The sequence below is a fragment of the Fukomys damarensis genome, unplaced genomic scaffold, assembly GCF_012274545.1.
Source record: "Fukomys damarensis isolate Sample0158 unplaced genomic scaffold, DMR_v1.0_HiC HiC_scaffold_2, whole genome shotgun sequence".
NCBI lineage: Eukaryota > Metazoa > Chordata > Mammalia > Rodentia > Bathyergidae > Fukomys > Fukomys damarensis.
In genome coordinates, this window is record NW_022900914.1 from 48,249,013 (window position 1) to 48,257,501 (window position 8,489).

The window sequence follows — 8,489 nt, forward strand, 5'->3', positions numbered from 1 at the left end:
CACAGATAGCAGGAAGCCTACCCGTCCCGCCCGTCGCGCCCATGCCCGCCCGTCGACGGCCCCGGTACCCAGGGTACCTGAGCGTGGGCCCGATGCAGGCCGTGTCGGTGCTCTCGATCTCTCGCAGGATCCGCTCGTGCTCCGCCGCCGACTCCAGGCTCTCCGCCTCCGCCATCTTACCCCGCTCCATAGACTGGGGGCACCGGACACCGCGTCCCCTCCTCCAGCTAGCTTCACCTTTTCGCTCCTCACACCCCCTCTCACCCAAGGATCCAAAGCCTCCTCAGCCTTCAGCAACCCACAGTTTGACCCCTCCCTCAGTTTGACCACGCCCCCTGCGTCACCACGTCCATGTAGTTCGCGCGATGCCCGCTGGGATTTGCAGTCCTCTGGACGTTAGTAGGCTGGGTAGGTTCATTAAATCATTGATGCCATAAATCCGTGTTTACAGCCCATGTAAACCAGGAACAGTTAACAGCATTGGGTACATAGTTATGATTAAGCCAGACGATGGCGCTAGCCTTACAAATTCTTGTTTAACCCCCTTGTCACAAAGTGCAAACAGCTCTCCAGGAGCGGGGGAAAAAAGAACAATACGTATACTGACAGAGATCTCACAAAAAGGGGTCTGGGGGTGGGGGTGGGGAGCAAGAGACAGAGCTGGGAAATCTAAAGCTATGATACAAGGCAGAATGCTGCTAAACAATGCTACAGAAAGTCGCCTTCAGTAATCGCTTCTGGCTGCATAGAAACAAAGCTTGGAAAGTTAAACGGTGTAACTGAAAGGTGTGGGGGGCACCCATACAGGCAGCAAGATTTTAATTTGCACTACAGTGTAAAGAAATAATAGTAAATAATTGGGGTTAGAAAGGCATTTTAATAGAGAAATTGTGAAGAGTTTTAAATACCGGGCGAAAAAACTGTACTTTATTCTGGTGGTTCCATCAATCCAATAGACAACTCCATCAGAAGCACCTGGAAACTTTATTTTTTTAATATAGACTAAGAGTCTTTCATCTGGAGATTCAGATCCTGGCATTTGCATTTCATAAGCTCCCTGAAATGTGACTTTAAAAATCAGATTCATTGATCAGTGCTAGCACAATGAGTGGGGGAAGTCACAGAAAGTATTTTACAAGAGAAGTGACATAATTAGAACCTTAGCATTAGGAAATTTGATCAATGGGTTTACAAGATGTGCAGAGAAAGACAATTTGGAGATAGGGAGACACATCATAAGAGATCTTGAAGCCTAAGTCAGAAAATAGCAATGAGAATAAGAAAGAATGAATCAATGGGAAAAACCAATAGGAAAAAAAAATTATAAAGAAGGAATTGGAAGAATTTACTGGACAGCATGGTGGGCATTATTACTTCAGGGACTGGAACCAGAAATGCTACTACTGAGAGAGTAGTATTGCCATAAAGAAAGAAAAAAAAAGAGTTAATCTTTGACAAAGGGGCCAAAAACATAAACTGGAGAAAAGATAGCCTCTTTGATAAGTGGTGCTGGGAAAATTGTATATTCACATGCGGAAGATGGAGTCTAGACCTATACATCTCACCACGTACTAAACTAAAATCAAAATAGATAAAAGATCTAATTATAAAAACAGAAGCAATGTGCTAGAAGATAAAATAGATAAAACTCTTGAAGACATAGCTGCAGACAAGGACTTTTCTGGTTTTTTGTTCGTTTCTTTGTCTGTTGTTGTTGTTGTTGTTGTTTGAGACGGGGTCTTCATATGTAATACAGGCTGCCCTTGAACTCAATATGTAGTCTAGGTTGGCCTCGAACTTGCAGCAATCCTCCAGATTCTGCCTTCTGAGTACTGGGATTACAGGCATGCACCACGATGCCCAGCACCCAGCAGCAGGAACTTTCTGAGCAGAACCTAGTAACACAAAAAATAAAACTGAAAATCAACAAATGGGATCATAACAATTAAAAAGCTTCTACATAGCAAAAGAAAACAACCAAGAGAGTGAAGGGATAACCTACAGAATGAGAAAAAAATTTGCCAGCTATTTCTCAGACAAAGAACTACCATCTAGAATATATGAAGAACTCAAAATATTAAATCCTCTAAAATAAAAGACCTAGCCAGGCATGGTGGCCTATGCCTATAATTCCAGCATTCAGGAGACTGAGGCAGTAGGATCACCACAAGTTAAGACCAGCCTGCACTACATAATGAGACCCTTCTCAAAAAACTAAATAATAATAAATAAAATAAAAGACCCAATCAAAAAATGAGCAACCAAAATGAATAGACACTTCTCAGAAGTACTAATAAACACATGACTAATAAACACATGAAAAAAGTTCAGTAGTACTGGCCATTAAAGAAATGCAAACTAAAACAACACTAAGATACCATCTTACTCCAGAAAGAGTGGCTATCATCAAAAAATCTATTAACAGCATAACTATTTGAGCTCATAGTTTTATAATCCTGATTGAGAATTGAAAGGCATGGTAATTTTTAACCAAAACTGAATCTGATAATTTTAAATAAAGCAACTGAATTTGGACTGCTTACATATTAGTTGAAAAGAAACCAGGGCACACAGAAACTTGTCCGTACTTGTTTATATATTCATAAACTAGTATATAGATACAATATTTCTAAAAGGATACTCCAAAAACTTTTAAAAGTAGTAGCAGCCAGAGAAAGATTGGAAGGAATGGGACTGAGTAGAAAGAAGGTGATTTTTAATTATGTATCATTTTCACTTTGGGAGTCGTTCTCCTAGTGCATGTATTGCTTTTTTAATACAAAGAATTGTTATTAAATAAATATATATTTTAAAAATAAACCGGTATGAGGAGAATGGGTTACAAGTCCTGGTTTGCAGGAATGGAGCAAGTTGTTAAACCTGTCTGTTTCTGGGTAATCCCCAGCTGTCCTCATGTTTTTCCATTACTCATGCTTAAACAGTTTCAGGGAGATGTAGAAGAGGTAGGGAGAGGATGAACCGTTTCATATTTCTAAAGATGTCTTGAAATATATGACAGTGATACCATTAGGCACCCATTTTAACATCTTATTCAGCCAAAAGCTTTTCATCCATCACAGAAAATCCATTAATGTGTAAGCCAGACATGTATAGTAGTAAACTCACTTCTGCTACTGTCAGCATTTTGTTGTTTTGTATGGTTTGGATTGTTTCGTTTTTTGGTTTTTGTTTTTTGTTTTTTTCAGCTGCTGCTGAGGCCAGATGCCCAACATCTTACGTACAAGGGTGTGTGAGTCTTAAGGGACTGATACTTTTTAAAAGATGCAGTGACGATAGACTACCTAATGTCAATAATGCCCTCCAAATAAAAAGAATATCAGGTCAGTGTGGAATGACCAGAAAGCACTAGACTCAGACTCCGAGTCCCTTCAATTCAATTCCAGCATTAGTAGTTAGCAGCTACCTGTATGAGAATCTCCAGATGCAGTGCCTTTCGTCTGTATTTTAGAAATGGTGTGGGGATCCTCGTTGGTTGTTTGGTCAGTGGAACTATTAGAATAAAATACAGATTTCTCCACTCATTATTTAAGGATCTCCACAATTCTCCTCCAAAGTACTTTTCCAGACACAATATACAAAGGAAGCACTTCATACCAATCACATTAAACCCTTAAAATACTCCTTTATAACAGGTATCACGTGTCCTTCTCTATAGATGATAAACCTGAGATATTAGGTAGAACCCCACACCCTACAGCTACTAAACAGTGAAGTTGGTATTCAAACCATGTCCATGTGATTCAAAGGCTTGTTTCCTAACCAATATCCCAGTGATGGCGAGCCTTTTAGAGATGAGTGCCCAAACTTCAACCCAAAACTCATTGATTGCAAAGCCGAAATTAAACCTAAATACTAAGGTTTAGGTTTATAAACAACAACTCATACATTAACATCTTTTGTCTTAAAAGAAAAACAAATGATACGTGTGCCATAGGTTCACCACCACTACTAACCTGTACTGTCCCACCCATACCCTCCACTGCCAGGAGATTAAGCAAAGCATTCTGCCTCTGCATCTGTTTCCACATTAACATAATGAGCCGGGCGTGGTGGCGCATGTCTGTAATCACAGCACTCGGGAGGCTGAGGCAGGAGGATCGCTGTGAGTTTGAGACCAGCCTGGGCTACATAGTGAGTTCCAGGTCAGTCTCAACTACACAGTGAGACCCTGTCTCAGAAAAAAACAAACAAAAAAACCCACATTAATATAATGAACTGCATCATTTCTGAGGCCCCTTTCAACTCACCTTGGTGATCACTTCACAAAACCACATTCCCTTAATTACTCAAATGAACTTTTTCCTCTTCTGCATCAGTAAATATTCAACATCACCTCACAGCTCCTCACTGCCATATCTAGGCTATTATTCCAACATTGTAATTCCTCAATTCTCCTTTGAAGTCTAGGGCATCAGAGGTACTGTGGCCGTGTACTAATATTCATATTCCTCAGAAATTTTACCACTTGGCTCTATTTTCCTTCCTGCCCCATTCCCTGCCATTATCCTGAGGTATTTCAACATCATCCTGAAAAACCTACGTAATGCCCTGACCACATAGGTCCCTATTGTTCCAGTCAGGTTCCTCCTGCCACATTTGTGATGTATTCTTGGCTTCACCTTTTACCTGAATATTCCATAAATATCATAGCACTGAAAAAAGTCTATAAACACTGCTTTACCACCAAGACTGCAAAGCTGTGAATTTGTTTTCTCTCTTCCATCTATGTCTTTGCTAATTTCTATGACCTACACTTTAATCTCAGTCTTCATCCCTAATTTCAATGAGCACTTTTAATCAATTAGCATTTTCCCTTTCTGTCTTGGAATTTCTTCAACCCCACATTCCAATGAAAAGAGATCTAACTTTGATTCCTGGCTTTCCATTAATCACCAGATGAAATTGGGAAAGGTACATGGATGGCTTCCTAAAGCTGCAGTTTTCTCCTATATAAAATGAAATTTATAACCTATACCTAAGGCACTTGAAAGAAATAATTGGATGGAGGTGTAGTTCAGTGGTAGAGCACATGCTTAGCGTACCTTCCCTCTTAGAACTGTTTTCACTGTGTCCCATAGGTTTTGGCATGTTGTGCTTTCATTGTAATTTGACTCTTGGAAGTTTTTTTTATTTATCTTCTGATTTGTTTGGTGACCACTAATTATTCAATAATGTATTATTTAGGGCCAGGTATTTAGCTCAGGGGCACCATGCCTGCCTAGCAACAAGGTTGTAAGTTTGATACCTGGTATGAAAGCAAGCAAGAAAGAAAGAAAGAAAGAAAGAAAGAAAGAAAGAAAGAAAGAAAAAAAAAAAAGAAAAAAAGAGACATAGAAAGAAGGAAAAAAAAGAAAAAAATGTTTTATTTAATCTCCATATATTTGCATCTTTTGCTATTGATTTCTATCTTCATTCCATTATGACCCAATAGTTTGCATGGTATTATTTCAATTGTTTTGTACTTATTTAATACAAAATGCTTTTATGACCTAAGATATAGTCTATTTTGGAAAAACTTCCATATGTTGTTGTAAATAACATATATTTTGTTGTTGGATTAAATGGTGGATATCTATTCATTCCATTTATTCAATGGTGTGGTTTAACTCTGATGTTTCTTGGTTGATTTTTTGTCTGGTTGACCTAAGTGTGAGAGTGGATATTGAAGTTCCCTACTATAATTGTATTGATGTCTATCTGTCCTTTTAAATTCAGTAGGTTTAATTTTATAAAGTTGGGTGTGCCAATATTAGGCACATAAATACTTCCCATTGTTATCACTTCCTGTCCAATTGTCCCCTTTATCAGTATGTAGTGGCCATCTTTGTCTCTTCCGGTCAGTTTGGGCTTGAACTTTGCTGTGTCTGAAAATAATATAGTTACTCCTGCTTGTTTTGGGTCTCCAGTTGGAGGAGTATCATTTTCTAACCTTCTTCACTTTCAGTCTATGTACTTCCTAGGTGAGGTATGTCTCCTGCAGGCAATATACAGTTGCATTTCATTTTTTTAATCCAATCTGCCAGTCTCTATCTTTTGATTGAGGAGTTGAGACCCTTGACATTGAAAGTTATTGTTGTAGGGTGTTTATTGAATCTTGTCATTGCATTATCTTTCCAATGCTGATTCCTTTATTTTTTCCTTTCATTTAACTACTCTCCCAGTTAAAAGGATACTTTTCGTTAGGCTCCTTAGTGCCAGGGGCCTTGCATGTTTCTATCTAGGATTCCAAATATTTTCTGCAGTGCTGGTTTAGTAGTCATGTATTTCTTTAGAATTTTGTTGACTCAGAAAGTCTTTACTTCTCTGTCAATTTTGAAGGCAAATTTTGCAGGATATAAAAGTCTAGATTGGCGATTGTTTTCTTTTAGGGCTTGAAAACCTTTGCTCAAAGATATCCTGGCTTTAAGATTTGTGCTGAGAAACCCGCAGTTGATTTGATTGGTTTGTCCTGTTAAGTTAGTTACTGTTCTTCTCTAACAGCTTTTATTATTCTGTCTTTTTATTGGATTTCTGGATTTTAATTACCATGTGTTATGGAAAGTTTGTGGCTATTTGGGGTTCTATACGCCTCTTGAACTTAAACATTGAATTCTTTCCCTAGATTTGGAAATTTTTCTGCCATGGTTTCAGTGAGTTCATTTTTATACCTTTTATTTTATCATCTAATTTTTCTTTTATCCCTATAATGCTGAAGGTTTTTTTAGTTATCTAGTAGCTGTTGGATCCAGTTTTCATGGTGTCTTGTCATTTTTAGGATATCACTGAGTTTATGATCTACTACGTCTACCTTGTCTTGTATTTCTGACACTCCATCCTCACTTGGTCAAGTCTTATATCCATCCTTTCCATTGAATTTGTAGTATTATTTAACTGCTTGCTTTTCATAATTTCTGATTCTTTTCCAGAGTGGTCATTCATGCCTTGTATTGTCTTGCTTAACTGAATTAGTCTTTGTTTGCTTATTCAACACATTCCCGGCGACTTGTACCACCAGTGGTTAGCACGGCAGAGGGACATGGCAGAGGAGAAAGGTACTTCCCCATTGAGCAGCTTGTACCACTGGTGGTACAAATAGATCTTTAAAAGTCTATAAATGAACCAAATCTAGTTAGTTGCTTACATTTGAATAATTACTGCCCTAATATAAATATTAATTAATAATATTTCATACCAATTAAAAGGTATTATTTAATCAATTTTATTTCATTAAATTAAAAGAAATTTATTTATATTTATGAATTTCTTTAAAACATTTTACATATCAAGGTGGTCAGTTTGTATAAAGTACGCAAAATGTCAAAACACACTTGGCTTTCTTTTGCAGCCTCTGTGGCACCCATTTTTTCAGATAATTTTCAATAATGCTCTTTACATAGCTTATGTACATTTATTCCTATCCTAAATAAGCTTTGGTAGAGTGTTTTTTCAAGTATTTTGTGCCTGTGGCATTTCTTCATGAGCTAATAATTTAACAATAATTAATTCTCTAAATTTTAACATGGAAATCTTACAAGTATCCCCTTGCTGGTATATATAAAATATGCATTTACATCAGCTGCACCAGAAATTGGCTATATTACACTTTTTTATTATACCATTTTAATGTTTTCCTTAAGGAACTGTAATATAATGACATCTGGTCTACTAAATCAACACTTTCTTGCAATCAAAGACCCCCTGAGAAGCAGTTCAAGCCACCTGAAGGGACAGTTGATTCAAATAGGAGCTGCCCAGCAGTGAGACATGAATTATAGTCCCGTCAGGAATGTGTTAAGTTTGTTTAACATTTTATTATAAAAACCTTTTATCTCTTTAAATCCTCTTGGAACTCATTAAACATCTTAACTTTTTGCTTATATGTTTCATCTTTATTTCTTCAAACATTTTTTTTCCATTTGGTTTTTGAGTTCTCTGTTTATACTTCCTCTATCTGTGTTCATTAGCTCAGCTTTTGAGGAGTTAGGAGCCTTGGGGGCATACTGTTGCCTTGCTTTCTCCTGTTTCTATGGTTTTTCCACTGTGGGTTGAAGACCAGTTAGGATAAAGAAACTTTGTCACCGCTGTGGTGATCTCACTAGATAAATTCTGTCTCCCTGTGATGTGCCCTTGAGTTTGGTTATGTTTATAGCCCTCTTCAACCTATTCAGCATAATATTAGAGGGTTTAGTGTCCGAGCTTTTTCTGGGGACTTGATTCCCAAGACCACTCAGAGAGGAGAAAACAAACTGCAGTAATATTGATGACACATGAGATGAGATAATTGAGATATTTGGCATACAATAAAAACTAGTTAAAAAGCAATAACTTTGTCTCAATTAATAGAAAAGAAATCAGCATAATAATGGAGTTAAAGACAAACCAGTTATTGACATAACCATAAGAATCAATAATAGGGGCAGGGGATTTAGCTCAGTGGCTTGGTGGCCTGCCTGCAAGAGCAAAGACCCGAGTTCAATCCGATACCAAAA

At 37.7% G+C, this 8,489-nt stretch overlaps 1 protein-coding gene and 1 long non-coding RNA gene across 5 annotated transcripts in view; one reads left to right on the top strand and one right to left on the bottom strand.

The window, feature by feature from the left end:
* The window catches only part of Exoc6b (exocyst complex component 6B), a 564,580-nt gene extending 564,251 nt beyond the window's left edge, over window positions 1-329 (bottom strand). Inside the window, exon 1 of one of the 4 annotated variants that reach the window (XM_010609609.3) lies at window positions 78-329. In XM_010609609.3, the coding sequence (XP_010607911.1) occupies window positions 78-190 (113 nt within the window). In that variant the 5' untranslated portion in view covers window positions 191-329. The remainder of the gene's footprint in view (window positions 1-77) is intronic. The other 3 variants (XM_010609607.3, XM_010609608.3, XM_019205331.2) reach the window with 3 other exon arrangements.
* A 7-nt stretch (window positions 330-336) lies between these two features.
* The window catches only part of LOC104852116, a 20,446-nt gene continuing 12,293 nt past the window's right edge, over window positions 337-8,489 (top strand). Inside the window, exon 1 of the long non-coding RNA XR_777416.2 lies at window positions 337-408. This is a non-coding gene — a long non-coding RNA (uncharacterized LOC104852116). The remainder of the gene's footprint in view (window positions 409-8,489) is intronic.